This window comes from Ischnura elegans, chromosome 3, assembly GCF_921293095.1.
Source record: "Ischnura elegans chromosome 3, ioIscEleg1.1, whole genome shotgun sequence".
Classification (NCBI taxonomy): Eukaryota; Metazoa; Arthropoda; class Insecta; order Odonata; family Coenagrionidae; genus Ischnura; species Ischnura elegans.
The window spans coordinates 99,120,644-99,135,984 of NC_060248.1; the positions used below are offsets into that span (position 1 = coordinate 99,120,644).

General features: G+C 38.5%; 1 protein-coding gene across 1 annotated transcript in view; it reads right to left on the bottom strand.

Annotated features, from left to right (window-relative positions):
• Positions 1–4,286, bottom strand: part of LOC124155231 (protein Wnt-10a-like) — a 57,312-nt gene extending 53,026 nt beyond the window's left edge. The window contains exon 1 of the mRNA XM_046528947.1: positions 4,198–4,286. Within this exon, the coding sequence (XP_046384903.1) occupies positions 4,198–4,280 (83 nt within the window). The 5' untranslated portion in view covers positions 4,281–4,286. The remainder of the gene's footprint in view (positions 1–4,197) is intronic.
• Positions 4,287–15,341: the final 11,055 nt, after the last annotated feature.

The following is a 15,341-nucleotide window of genomic DNA, read 5'->3' on the forward strand; positions in this document are numbered from 1 at the left end:
CATTGCAAAGTATACGTCTTTAATGGTTCATCACGGAATTAGAGATACTGAAGGTCGATTTTTTTTGTAACTTAAAACAACCAAGTAGTTAACCAAGGTAATTAAAATGGAATAGAGAGGTAGAGAATGCATTCGAGACTGGTTGGTGGCCCAGACGGCACCAGCGAGGATAGGTGGTTGAGAATCAGGTAATCAGCGGTTATTTGGCCGTATATTTTGGATGTGGCTATTCACATGCTAAAATTAGAGGCTTATAGGCTCTAGTAAAACATCGATCTCCAAGTTATTTCTTGAATGTCAGTCATTTATTTCTTATGGTATAAGCCACTTCGGAATTGAATTGATGTAAAAATTATTGCTTTCTCACATAGTAAAGGCTGTTGAAAGTCACCCATCAGTAAGTGAGTTCGTGCAGTGGCGTAACTAGGAATTTGCTTCGAGGGGAGGATGGGGTGGCCTCAGAGGCAATCCCTCCCAGGCAAGGGGGGGGTGCGGGAAATGTTTTGGAAAATGGCATGCCTGGAAATACATTTTAAATAATTTTGGCACTTAAAATTTAACTTTAAGCAGATGCAATTATTATATATCAAAACTGCACTATAGTTTTAAAAAATATTTTTTATTTCTCTGAGGCTTTGGGGGGGATCTATTACCTGACCCCCCCCATAGTTACGCTTTTGAGTTCGTGATTCAAGAGGCTCTTGGCTTTTATCAGCGTTGGGTGTATAAATAGATGGGTACGTTTGTCCAGGTATTCTGCTGGCCTTCAGATCAACACCTCCTGACCTACTGATTCTACTCACCAAGAGACAACCAAACATGAACTACTGAAAGTCTCCTTCATAGGGAAACACCGAAGAAAATTCGTTACTAATTTTAATGGGATATTTATACTTCGTACGCCCTCATTGTTATTCCACCATTTAATAATCATATATTTCTGAACGTTATTCTCAGTTCGTGGATGGGTTCGCCTAGATTTTGTCCAAAATTGTTAGGATAATAAAAATTTTGCAGTTCAATTAATTTTTGACCCTTTGAATCGCTGAAACGGTATCAGTTCTCTAATTTGCATAACAATTGTTTTTCTTTGCCCTATAAAATTGTAATCTTAAGTATTATGTGATCATTTATATGTACTTAAAATATGTCATAAAATTGTACTACCTCAACCAAAATTATAGATAGGTTTCAGAATCTAAATCAAAAGTAAATCGTGCTGAAGAAGGGGGAGACATATTTTAAGGGAAATATTCTTTTTTCAGTAATTTGTACGAGTAGCATCGCTCTTCAAATCGTATATATTGCCATAAAAGTTAAATAAATTTGACATCAACTATCTTTACTAGGCTATACTTCCTACTACATGATCAAGAGCATTACTGTATTTTTAGCAGTTGATTAGATGATGCATTTTCTGTACATTTCTATGCTACTATTTCTTCGTGTCGTACTTAGCAATTTCCATGTCATTAGCATTATTACATTGCTTTATAAGATTAATAAAGATAACAAGTTCCTTTTGCTATGAGAATGTTTTGGGATAATTAATTGAATATTGGACCATTTAACGTCAAATGCTTGCGCAGAATCGTCGAAGACGGTTCAAGTTTGCTTTACTTCGTGTGAATATTGGGCTTCTAAGAGGTTCTAATTAACCTCTAAATATATTACGACTATTATCAAAGAAACGTCGCCACTAACTAAACTTTGGAGGAGAAATTTATGCAAAATATTGTGTGTACACTTCGTACACGTATGGAGAGGCGAAGCTGTATTAGATAAGAGTCGTTTTGATTTCAGTAAGGGCTGGAAATCGGTTACTCCACATTTCCACTCCCTTTCACTGTCTTCACTTTCGTTCTTCTTTTATGTTATATCAATGGATTTATTTAATGCATTTTTTCATTGCATTATGACCTCTGTTAGTATTTTATGTAGTGCTTTATCGGTTCGCAAATACCCTTGAGTAGCTAGGTTTAATCAATCGATAACAGTACTAATTAATGTTTTGGATTCTTCATGCAGGTAACCAAGTGGTCTAAGTGAGAAAAAAATTTAATTTGGAAGGCTGAAGAGCATTTTAATTTTTTTAATTAGATCTTTTTGGGTGGCTAATTGAAATTTTCGTAGCTTTCCTCTTTCTCTCATTGATATTAACGATCATTAGTTTATTACTGTAATTTTTGAGCCACTTGGAATGGTTTATTTTCAGCTTCCTTTATTATTTCAGATTTTGGTTTCTATACTACGCTGCTACTTTGTGAATGCAGAAAAATGACCATTGTTTAGGTTGAATAGTTTGCTTCAATTATAAGTTAGCAAATTTTGAAAGAGCAATTCCTTGTATCGTTATGGAATGTCTGCTGGTAACATTTGAAAAATTACTTGTAGCAAAGTTGGGACCGTTCATCAGTTGTTGATATAGATGTAATTCATTGCTAGTATTCAACTTGAAGCGTAAGAAAAAACATACGATTTCTTCCCAAAAATTGGTAGCATACTCGAATTTATATGCAGAAGTTTAGCATTAAATTAAATCATTTATAAAGTAAGCGGAGTGTCTGAGAATGCCGATTATGTATAATATATTAGTAGCAATATTAGATAGGTTATCAGATATTACTAGTTTAATTTTTTTCTAAAAATTTAAAGTATAAATTGGCTACAACACTGTATGCGTTGTGATATTTTTCGAGTATACTTAAAATATCAGCATACTTGATTACAAGGGTGAAAATACATTGAAAAATCAAACTCGGCGGTTTTTTGTTCTTAATGAATTGTATAATTCCATGTGGTCAATTGAAGTTGTGTTTGATCCTAGATTAACCATATGGGAGAATTTTGTGTGAATGGATCATATATTCATGCAGTATTGTTTACTCATTGTATGGAGATGTCCTTTTTTACCATCTGGTCATTTCCGTATTGTTTCGACCGCTAAATTCCATTAGGCTTCAACGAGGGAAAGTAAAGTCTGTTAACCCCCTCCTCTGGAAACGTGCTGGCAATCGTCGCCCGTTTCACTAGGTACGTGTCGGGGGTTGTATTTGTAACCAGTAGGGTAAACAAAATACACTACGGAGGTGTTAATTCGAGGATTCTGCAGGCGCTAAGGAAGACCTTTCCCATTAATCGAGAACCCTTTTAAGTTGGGAATCGCTGACGGGGCACGGAAGGGAACGCCCCAATGGAGCTAAGGGTGAGGTGAGCTTAGCAGTGGGGAAGCAATGACCTAGTCCAGTCAGTGCCAACATATGGCACGCAGCCTTGCCAAAATCTGCGGAATAAGTAAGCTTATTTGCCTGGCTGGAAACCTGTTGCTATTTTTCTAGTCTGGTAGTAGGCATAAATATTTTGGATATAAAAATAATGATGAATAATTTAAAAAAATTTATATCGTGCGAATTTCCAGCCTAAATGCCACTGATTTATCATCAAGGAGGCTAGTTCCATTTTTCGCTCTTATATTGCTCAATTTCTAAGTCTTTGTATCAATGTAAACTGATGAATTGAATTTACTGTTACTCTTAGAATATGCAGCACAACTACTTTTTGTGCCAGAGTTGTATCTAACAATCAATATAAATGCTTATCGCATTAATAAATACAATTCAGAAAGTCTTCTAATGAAATGCTTCCTCTACCCTCCAAAGTAAATTAATTGGGCGAGGAGTGTCTATTTTTGATATTCTGGTCCTGTTAAGTGAGGTGAACGGTGTACTAAAACTTATGTCGACTAATATGAGAACACTATGGATTTTGTGAATCGTGTATGTAGACTATTTTGCTAGAAAAAAACTAGCTTTTTCGCATGACTTAACAAGGAGTATTCCACGGGGCATGATATATCTCAATGTAGCCAAAGCCCCCGATTTCGCGCCAAGCGCTTCAATCACTTAAAATACCTAGGTATTTTAGTGGAAGTATATTATTTTCAGGTCACGGGAAATAATTTTTTAAAAACGAAATTTTCTCAATTAGACTGCACCTCAATAGAGTATTTTATTTCGATTTTCGCTACTCAGCGATCGTTTCCCAAATCGAGCCTCAGTATTTATTTTCTTTGGCATGTGTAAGTCGTGATCTACTCAGACATTCATGAAAAATTCGTTCCTCTGAAGTATTTTCGAAGGGTTTGTATTTATTTTTAGTTTTTTGTCGAAAATGAAATAAAATCTGTAGTGCGCTCACCCTTGGGCGAAGAGGTCCTCCGGTCCAGACAGAATCTGCGCCAGGAAAAGGTGGTAGAGGACGAAGGAGACTCCCGGATTCATGGCTTCCTTTACTCCCCACTCTCCTCCTCCCTCTGGCCACCCCCTCTCCCCCAAACACTCCCCCTCCCCACACCCCTCCTCCCCTGTGCCTTTTCTCCTTCCTTTTCTTCGATGACGGGTTGTTTCTTTATTCCTCCAATTGAAACTCCCTCTTCAAGAACCATTTGGCTGCGACTACCGTGGAGAAATCGCCGACCACGTAAAGAACTCATTCGATGCCGAAATGCTCGAATGTCTATAAGTAAGCCGGGTAGAATTTCGGCTTATTTTATGTCCTAATTTTGGATCTCTTGTCCCTAACCTGACTTCTTTTCAGGCACTGCTCCGTCGATATACTCGCATAAATCAAAGGATCCAAATTTCTAGAGCTCCACTTGTACGTTCAGTAAGAGTCACCCACAGCTCATTAGGTATTCGTGGCGGTGACGTCCGGTTTTCGTTCTTATTTGGGATAGTTTCCGACGCATTTTTATGCTGTACTGAATGTACAAATTACTGCGTTTGCCTTGTTACCTTTTACAGCGATTTTTTTTCTCTTTTCGGCTTGGCTTTAAAAAAATGAATGCAGTTTGTATAAATTTTAAGTCTCTTTTATCAAGCCTCGGATTTGACAATTTTAGAGATTTTTTGAGAAGTTTCAATTCTGTTGCTGAAAACTAGTTTTATGTGGTAGTTGTGTAAATTTCAAAAGTTGTCTATTGATGGAATAGTTGTCGATTTTGTGTCATGATTTTACATCAGTTTTCAAGGTTCATTGGTAATCCTTGGAAAAAATGACCTACGACTCTGAAGGTGTTAGTTTGTCAGTTAATTTAGTTCTCCATTTCTATTATTTGTTTTTCGTATTTAATCGTATTCCCTCCATTTGTTTTGAATTTGCTGAAGGCAAGTGGATAAGTTAAAAGGAGTTACGTTAGAAGCATGTGCCACCAGCTTTACCATCCGTAGGAAGTGGCAAGTACACCGCGTGAATGTGACGAATGTAAACAGAGGCGAGTATGCCAATTGTTTGGTGCCAGTCTGAGAGAAAAGAAAGAGGCACAGCCGGGTTGGCAAACGCTTTGGTCTACGAATCTTTCATCATAGACTCTAAGTGAGAATTCTGAAGTGAATTACTCAAGTACTTGTAGCAGATTTTGTTAAACGATCTCTATGAGAGTCCAAAGCACCACTAATATTAAGTTATTATATTCTTATGACAGAAATTCTAAGGTAGGAATTTCCCCGGCATTTGAATGCAATCGTCGCTTATCCCTCGAGCATCAAGACTCTGTTTACTTCGCAGTTAGAATGTGACTGAAATGAGGGTCTTCTATTTGGTCCAGCTTTCACTTCACCCTAACACCCATTAACAGTTAAAATTGTTCTAATCGATGGTGTATCATAAAAATTAGTAACGCTCAAAACACTACTTTGATTACGCTTGTCCTCCTTTCAGTCACCACTGGTATCCTTGAGTGGATTCAGTCTGATGATCACCTGCTAACTAAAGCCACCGACAATGCTAATTGATTCAAAGGGTATATCCTTAGTGTGTCTGTTACACAGTCTGCCGGAATCTCGATTCTCCCGCTGAGTGTCCACGGCCCTGATCCTCACTTCAGTCTCTGGTGGACGTCACACGCATTACCACTGTTTGGCACACTTGCGTTCCTCTTTTTTTAAATTCTTTCTCCGTGGCTCTTTTCCGCTTCTCCAGCAGTTGGTATCTAACCCGCGGCGTGAATGGGATCCGTCCGGCCGGGACGCCGATGATGACGATCGCAGGGGAGACAATATCCAACACGTAAAAGCCTCCTCGTCTTCTCACTCCTTCCTCCGCGGCTGCCTTCTCACCCTCTGAGCGAAGCGGGTTGCCTGGATACCGAAAACGAATGAACTGAGTGTGTGAGGGCTTCCTTTCCATGCGACTCTCTCTCTCTCTCTCTCCATCCGTGCCCCCTAACCCTGCCCTCCCCCTCTCTCCACACACCTCCCCTCCGCCACACCTCCCTCCGGGAAAATCCTTCCCTCTCGCCTCGGGCTTTTTTACACGCGGGGGCTGCTCGGCCGGGGAGGAAGAGCGTGTGCACTTGTGCCTATATCTCCCCGCGTTAGTGTGTGTCTGTGGCTGTGTGTTTGTGATGAGGCGTGTAACCCCCGCCTTCCGTTTGCCCATCACCAAACCCCCCCCCCTCCTGCGGACTCGCCACGCATGCGCACCTCGGGGAAACTGTGAGGAAAAACCTCCTCTCCCCCCTTCCCCACTCCTTTGCCACATCTTCATCCCCTGAGTGAATAATTTCCCCAAGCCACCCCCCTCCCAAAGTGTGTACGCGGATTGTACCACCCCCCCTAACCCCATGGGGGTGCATTCTCGTCCCACGCCCCAGCCATTCTTGCCCATCCCAGGGCAGATCCCTGTTCTCTCTCCTCTCCCCCGTGTCTTTATGATACCCCCACCCTCCTTTTCATAACACTGCCATCCCCCCTCTCTCCCGCCTGGGCCACGCATATTCGTCCCCGCGTCGCCCCGCCCCCTGGCGAGGCAGAGACGCCGGCAGATTGGCTCGCTGGGGGAGGAATGGAGCAGGGTGGGGGGCGTTGCCTGGAGCAGGGAGGGCAAGCATTTTGGAAGACCAAAGTTGTTTAAATGCATTGGCGAAAAATCTTGACTTGGGGTGGAAGTGTTTCGTCAGAAGAATTATGTGGTCCTTTTGAAGTCCCACGGTCTGTTGGCTATCGGGGTTGCTTGAGGTAGTAGTTATTAAAATGGAATTTCAAACTTCTGTTGCTTCCCTTAAAGTCCCGGGAAACGTTATGGAATTTGAGGGATAAGAGCGATGGTTTCTCGAGTATACCATTCCATAGTGAGGATTATTTTACTTTTCGACTTTTTTAATTTTGCGGAATGCTCAGGTATCTACATAATTTGATTTTTTTCGTATGCCGCATCATAGTGGAATATGTCAGTATGATATAAAATGCAGAGTAATAAAGTATCGTGTCAATTATTACTATATGAATTTTATTAAGCGAGGCATGAATCTATTAACTGTGTTTGAGTATTATCTATCTCCGGTGATGGCTAGGTTTATCGGTTGGTGCCTTCCAAGGGTTAAATTTTTACAATGGGTGAGCATTCCTGAAATTTCGTTTCCTTACGTGATTATGTGATCCTGCTAAATTGAATTGATTGTGATCGCCCTGCTCTGCGGAGGATTTACGTGAAAGGTGCGAGAAACTCGATTCAGGATTACGAGAAATTCTCAGAAGCAAGAGCGACTGGCTGCCTTTATTTGAATATCCGTGGCTACTAACGCTGATTATGTAACATGGAATCCAAGGAACGGATAGTATCCCGAATGAAAGATCGTTACTTTTTTTGTTGTCTGACGCTTCAGTAAATGTAGCTGTTCTGCTCTTTTTAATATGAAACTTTTTATATCATTTTGTCAGCTCGAAAAAGGGTATAAAATCTGTTGTTCAATTTTAACGGCGAAAATAATTAATTGCTGCTATCAGTATCGTTTTACATTTTACTCCTCAGCAATCGACTAGTTTTGTCATTATTTTAAGGCTCTGGTAAGTATACATTAAAAATCACTCAGCCACTTTATTTTATACCACTTTATATATTATATGCAATTTGTTATGATTGCCATTATTAATACATTTGTATATTTCGGCCATATAACCTCGTTTTATAAATGTTTTTTTATACCTCGTCAAATAAGCGAGCATTTCAACGCGCATAAGGCTTTTTTCGCTTAACAAATGTAGGGGTAACTGTGTAAAACCTGTATCATAACAGGATCGTTTAAAGGATCTGCCCCTGAAGGAGTGGCTTAGTATTTTAAATTGGGAATAACTCGTGTGCCCAATTCAAATTGAATCAATAGTTGTAAAATCTGAACCTTTTCTATATGCCTAATGTAATTCAAAAAAGTGTAAAATATTAACTGCGAGAAAGGACCCAAGAATAACTAAAGTTTTATAATAAAAATAATCTATGGTCTCCTTTAAAAAATCCTCTGCTCACTTTCAAAACCCTCTCTTTCAGAAGCTATGCCCTTGTCAAGTCTTTGTTACCTTGTTTGAAATATCTCTGATACTATTAAAATTTGACATTGTCAACGCCTTTTTCGAATCTGTAATACCGCCTCTACATCATTAAAACGCTTCCCTTCACAAAAGTCACACGGGGGTAGGACTGGAGAACGTGGGTAATGGCGAATGATAGACCATCCCTGAGTGACCGATTAACTTGCAAGGCCGTGTGCGTATTGTCGTGATGAAGGAACCTGTCTCCTGATCAACTGAGTTCTTTATATTTCCTCCGAACAACCTAGCGCAAGCGTCTTAAAACTTCTAGATAAAAATTAGTTTTCAGGTCTTATAAGGATGAACAAATCCTTTATGCATAATTCCGCGGCCATTACAAGAACCAAGGGGAATGCATAGAGGAGGCCCAATTCCTTCCCGCAGTAGGTTGCTTGCTGTTGTCACTTCGGTCGCATTTTAATCGGTTTGCAAAAATGTCCGCGGTGTGGTGATGAGGGGGGGGGGGGGGGCAGTTGGCAGTTGACCGTTGACTTCCCCGAGTCCAAGGGACGCATGTTCTCTTTCTCTCTCATTTGGCCGAATTGTGAGCCTGTCATACACGGCTAAAGAGGTCCATATTTTGAAAACTATTTATAATTTTGACATGCTTTTTTCTGGATTTTTCTGAACAGATTTTATCTGGATGAAGATTTTGTGGGATATGCTTTTCTGTATTTAAAAACCTAATATCCATGCCTATCCGTACATTTCATAAGCTTTTGTGTTTCGGGAACTGAATTTAATTACCATTCTTTCCGTCGATGATAGTTTTCATTAGATTGAGGATGGCGCCATTCCCTCGAAATTCAACACTTGGCTGAGCCAATAGTGTGAATTTTTATGATAATGATACATTTTTTTAGTGTGTGGAAGCAATCAATACAGTGAAGCCTCTTTCATGGCACAGCGTGTGTATCATGATGCAACCACATAGCTTGATTCCACAATCATGGAAGGATTGGTTACAATGTTTTGTTTTTACTGATGTTTGTGTTTTACTGATGCGGCGCGACAGTGAAAGACGTCGAATTTAAATACCGTGAGTGTTTTTTTTTTAGTGGAGAGCGAAATACGGTTTCCTATTGTCGGCTTTCCAAGAAAGCTGTCAACTATAGTTATCCAAGGATCTCTGTGGAAGTGATTTCGAAAGGAATAGATCAACATTTTATAAAAATCGAATTTTAAATTTCAACAATGGCAAAACATAATTTCACATATCCTGAAAATGGAAAAAAAATTCATAAGTGATAAATCTTACAAACTGTTAAAATTATTGTAGATGGAAATAAATACCTTTGCTACATTATTGAAAACGCTCTGGTTGCAATTAAAAAAAAAAACTTAATGCGCACTTTGACTTTGCGGACTCGCTTACTGTCAGCGGGCTTGTTGGAATAAATGGTCTTGCAGTGCTGCTCGATGACTGCATGAAGCTTCACAAAATTTTTGCAGCTTATAAAATCCTCTTGTGGTACCTGTGACTTCTCGATTCGAGATCAGCGAAACAAGTCACTTAAAGTTCCTCCTCTCTCTTAATTTGAACCCATTTGTGTTATAATTGAAAGTAAAATTGTAATTAAATTGTTGAACATGCATTAGGCATTTTATTGATGTCTTATTTTAGGATGGTGTTATATTTTTCCATAAACCTGTGAAATCTAATCGTAAAATTGAGAGATTTTTACTAAAAAATTATGAGACTAGCGGTACAGATGGGTGAACATTGCATGACCTTCCTATGGAACATACGATGTTATATGTATTAGTAGGCGTTCCCACTTATTCGATCAATTACAGCGCTTAGTATTACCTTTAACGGGTTTCATCTAACCCCACACCTGCAGCGAGTTCATTCAAACGTATAAAATGGGAGCGCTGACGTCATTAGATCCAGGAATTATATTTGATTTAGTGGGGAAATAAGATTCAATTGCATGGGTGGGTTTCATCTCGTTTTAACGGTTCGTACAAAATGAGGCCATACACCATGCTGAATGTTGAGTGTTGAATCATCTGGCAGTCGTACTCGGTCGGACTGACGTCAAAATCTATTTTTATTCCGTTACTTCATGTGACAATCTACACCATTGTTATTCCTTTCATCACTAGTTTGGCCTCATCATCCAGTTCATAGCTCATTCTCAATGAATGATGTTTTTTCCATTGATGAAAATCATGATAGAATCCAGAGGAAACTACATTCCATAGAGTAAATAACGTGGTACATTTCCGTTGCAAAGGGAACTATTCCATGCTCCGTGGCTTCCATTTTAAGTCTATGATTGTTGATTAAAATTTTGGTTACAATTATTCTCTGATTAGTTGATACATGATAGTATTATGCAATCATTTTATTCTATTTTATAAATATTTATTCTATTTTAATTAGTTAATAGCATTCGAAAAATGGCGTTTCTCTTGAATCGTAGACACCTGTATCAGTGAAGCTAAAAACTCTCGCCTCATATTTTCGTAGTTATGATATGTTAAAAAATTGATCTTCACTGATGTAGCTATCATCCTATGGGATGTTACTTCATTACGCTGTAAATCGTTGTTTATTAAGTCACTCTCCTATAAAAAACTGGGACTACAAATCATAAAATACTCCAGGCAGATTTTTTCAAATGAAAGAGTTGGCTTTATCGACGCAAAATAAGACATATTAGCTAACAATTTTTGTACTTCCTATTGAATAAGCTAAATGCGTTAAATTTGGAGCTTAATCAAAAACATATCTTTTTTGTAGGGATGGTCGGATCGGATACATCGGATCCAAAGTCGCGGAATACATCGGATCTGGATCCGAAATTTTAAAAATTAGCTTCAGTGAATGCAACGCCCCTAAGGGTGGATAGAGTTCCGATTTTCTCTTCGGATGCGCCGTTGTATACGATTCTTGTCCTACTCATGAATTGTTTTGTTTGAAAGCTCTCGCAGAGGTTACGTAGCGGAATTTCAGCCGTTAAAAATAAAAAGGCAAAATGCGACCGGCACGTAGTGTGACTCTTCCCTAGAGATTGAACAATCATCGGGGGAATCTCAGCGTCGTAGGATAATAATCACTTCAAAAGTAACTGCTTCGCAGATTTCAGGAAACCTCCCTCGGCAATCCATCAGCCCGTGCCTCTGTTGTTTTTTTTTGTTTCAGAAATCACACGGACCATAAATCACTGTCTTCCAAGGAAAATATCAAATTACACGAGAACAATTGAAGCGTGTTTCATCCCTAGCACGTTTCACCAACTGACAATTTTTTGGTCTACCTGCTTCAATTCTCTGTTTCTAGACGACAAATGCAAGGTGAGTGACATTCGGGGCCCGAAGATGTCTCGATAGCTTCGAAAATTAGATGACATGGAGGAGATTTAAAAAAGAATTAGAACAAACGCGACGCATTCCTGACGATATTCCTGTTTATTTTTGAGCTCTACTTGATGGCCACTAAGTTTTCTATTGACAATTAGACTAGATACAAATAGGCAACATTGTCCAAACAGCGCAATTTTCAAAGAAACAAGCGCAGCATTAGCCCCTCAAAAAAATAGAGACGGATTGGAAACGCCAACTGCATATATCACGTAGAGCGCCCGGCTTTGCTTTGAAGGCAACGATGTCACTTAAACAAGATCTGACTTGTTCGTCCTTGGCTGCTATTCTGAATAAGCGATGCAATAAATAGCTGATGACATTCCGCGGGTCATTATTGCATCGACCCCGTATTCTGAATGAAGGGGTGTAATAATTTTGTTCGGAATAGCATGTGGCTATTTCTTGCGCGAGCTATTCCGAAGATCCGCCTCTTCCCGTATGAAAAACTTTCTTAACAGTTTTCGCAACCAATGAGGGGGAAGATATTTTATATATGTTTCTATATTTTACGGAATATTGACTTGCAATTATAAATAATTGCTTTATTTACATTTAAAAATTATATCAAAACCTTGGATGTATATAACACGCTTTGATAATCTCATTTAGGAAATCAGCTGTTTTTTGTGGTTGTGATAATTTCACAATGGCTTCAGACAGATGGGTTAGGTCATAATTTCATTGTTATAATCATGATTTATCGAGCATAAATATTGAATCAAATACCTATATCCGATCGGTCCTTTGTCGTGAGATATATGCTATGCGAAATAATCATTGAAAACTGAATATGTTTAGTTTTCTTCGCAATTGTGTTAGGTTTTGAAGTCTGTTTGTTTGTTGCATGTCAAAATAAATATGTATCAACTTTTATTGTATTGCTCGTGACGATATAGCTTTACTGTATGAACTAGAAGTTTTCGTTTCTAATGCTAGCTTTATATTATATGACTCCCTAATTTCAGTATTCATTCTCTGTTTAGGAAATGAAGTAGGTGGCAACGTCACAGCTGTGCTTTCATGTATTATGATGGAATAGTATCGATATTTCAGCTGCAGATGTGGAAAAATCAGAGGGAGGTGATGGTGAATTTGAGTATGGATGGAACAGCTGTGAAAAAGTGAATCTAACAATAGTGAATCGTGTGGAAAGTGATATTTTGTCACTTATTACTGTTTTCGTTTCAGCTGCTTTTAATATGCTCACTGAAATTTTTGATAGACCCTGAACTGGCTGATAAACTGAATCTTAATTGTGTGAATAACTTTCTTGCCTTTAGGGGCAACAATTTGTAATGAATTCCACATGATAAATATTGCATTAATGTTGTTCATGGATATTACATTAAACGTTTGTGGTGAATCATATTTGTCCGTACCTCTATTGGTGTTCGGAGAAATCCTTTGTTTCAAACAAGTAATTCAAGTTGACTACCCGTGTTATAATTTAATAAATTTCCAGTTTTAATTGTTGAATGTAGCGAATAGTGGGGATAATAATTTCGACTCATAGCATGTAATTCTATATACTGTCCAATTGAGGAAATGAACGGCTGATCAAAATATATGGTATTATATGGTTTTCATTAAAAGCTATAACTATTATTTTATTTGGCGAGTTTGTGTGTTAACACAAGCTTGAAAATTTTCAAGAATCGACCTGAGGATGTTTTCGTCGCACGTCAAGTGTTGAAATAAAATTATAGCCCTGAGGATGGAACCCGTTTCGTGTTCCGAAACGTCGGCAGAATTGAGGGAGACCACCCGGCTGGAAGCCCGAATAGCCTTTTTAGAATATATTCGCCGGGAAAGCATCAGGTTTCACTTTGCGTGAGGAAATTTTGAATTCAGTCGATGGCAGTGAGGTAGCCAGGAATTTCGTTAGGGTGGGTCCAAAACCAGGGAGGAAATTTTTAAACAACAGGGTACAAAGTAGACGGTTTCTAACTAATTTTAACACCCTTCATGATAGAAAAAACTTCATTTTTCAAAGAAATCTATTGTAAATTCATGATTTTTTCCTATTTTCATTTCCCAACCCAAGCGTAATATTTTAGGTCCGGAGCATGTAAAGATATTTTTAAAAACAACTTGAAAGCCTATAAAATGGTTTTCATTTTAATAAAAATATTTAAATGTGTATGAAAATCTAAAAAGCATTCCTTTGATTGTATGTACCTAGAATAAACTTGAATTATTAGTTCGTTTAATAGCAGGAATTTGAAAATACTTTTGGATCCGAAAATATCCGATCCGAAAGGTCCGGCTCCGAAAATCAAGGATCCGATCCGAATCCGGATCCGAAAAAAAATCCTGGATCCGTCCATCCCTGGTATAATTATTAGCGTTATGCGGTGAATATGACAAGTAATGAGAAGAATGCTAAAGGAAGGCCCTCAATGTACCAATAAAAGTACGCAACTCCCTACATCAGTCCATAGTTGATGTGACATGTAATGTAGGGCCTAGAAATGGAGACGTTATCCGTAACAAGGGTATACTGCTGTTATTTTTTAATGACGAGGTGCATCAAAGTTGTGCTCGAAGCTTTACAGAAGGGTAGTGAGGCATAAGTCGAACAGCGGGCGTCTTTATCAGGCTTCTTACCCACTACGTATCACAGTGTGTCGTAACCGCAATATTTGGCAAAAATTCTAGGTACATGTAACTTGAGGGGGATTTCCCAAGAAATATCAAGTGAGGGCGTGGTTTGTTTGAAGAAAATTGTTCTTTCGCAAATTATCTCTTTCTGGTATTATTTTTACGCCCTGGTTAGCAGTGCCCCTTTGCCCGCTGAGAGGGTAATGTCCCCATGAGGGTACGTAATGCGGAGGGCAGTTTTAACTCCGCCAAGTTCACGCCCTCCAGCTTCACTCTCCTCAGGTTTCGTTTCTTTTAACACCCTTCTGCTCGGTCAAATTTTTCGACACGTAATGTAGCAGAAATCTTGATCTTAGGTTACTGACGTCCTATTAATGCCAACGTTGCCTTCTCCTGTTTGTTCTTCATTATATGGACGTACAAATGTTTCTGTCATAAAGCATGTTTTTTTTTAGCTTTTTCGGGTTTGAGAGGACTGATATAATCAATATAATATAATGATTATAACTCGATTTCACTAAATTTACTCTTCTTAATTTTTCTAAAGTATGAAATATTTAATTACGTCGAATGATATGGTAATTGTGCTGAATTTTTTTCTCATCAAATTTCCCTTCTTTAAGTGACTTAGTTTCAGAATCTCTATTAGAGTATTTGCATTGAAGTTCCTCGTTGGTGTGTGATATTGGGTTTCATTTTCTAACTTTCCTCGAGTTACTTTTGATTAAAATACGTTTTCCTGGGTAAAAAATGATATGGAATTATGAAATCTATAATGCTACAGTAGTCGTATTCAAATAAGGGTTTTTATTTTGAAGTCGACCGAATTCAATAAAAAAAAATTCCAATTGAAACGAATTGGGTAAAAATTTGGAAGCGATATTTGTAATTTCTTGGGAGATGAAATATTTTCAACCTAAGCATTTCGTTTTACTGACTAGTCAAGTAGTCTCTAACTGACTCGAGTCCAATCCATGCCGAATCATTCGCACTCCTCTGCTTCCT